The sequence below is a fragment of the Volvox carteri genome (assembly GCF_000143455.1).
Source record: "Volvox carteri f. nagariensis unplaced genomic scaffold VOLCAscaffold_58, whole genome shotgun sequence".
Lineage (NCBI taxonomy): Eukaryota > Viridiplantae > Chlorophyta > Chlorophyceae > Chlamydomonadales > Volvocaceae > Volvox > Volvox carteri.
The window spans coordinates 866435-866760 of NW_003307601.1; the positions used below are offsets into that span (position 1 = coordinate 866435).

At 54.9% G+C, this 326-nt stretch overlaps 1 protein-coding gene across 1 annotated transcript in view; it reads left to right on the top strand.

Moving 5' to 3' along the window:
* VOLCADRAFT_97206 (uncharacterized protein) overlaps positions 1-151 on the top strand; it is a gene marked incomplete at both ends in the record, with an annotated part of 5582 nt that extends 5431 nt beyond the window's left edge. Inside the window, one exon of the mRNA XM_002956154.1 lies at positions 86-151. Coding sequence (XP_002956200.1) covers positions 86-151 — 66 coding nt within the window. The remainder of the gene's footprint in view (positions 1-85) is intronic.
* Positions 152-326: the final 175 nt, after the last annotated feature.

Genomic DNA, 326 nt, shown 5'->3' on the forward strand with positions numbered 1-326 from the left:
GCTCCAGCGCCGCCGTGGAAATGGACCGAGTGTCTATTAAGGCTATGAACATGCAGCCCGGCGAGTTGCCGTACAATCTTCGCAGTGGACTTGGCAAATGGTTGCAAACCGCGCGGGCAGAGGCGGTGCAGGCGACGCTTCGCCCAGGTGAGTGCGTGACAGGGACACGGTTTTCCCAGTCGTGACGGTTGTCGGTTGTCGGTTGCGTGCAAGGGCTTTTCGGGTTCTATTCCGTTGGCTTGCTCGGATCATTTAGTTGGGAGTTGATGGACCGCAACTAAATGCGCCCGATGTGAAGTTTTTTTTGGCGAAGTATTCAATTTTTC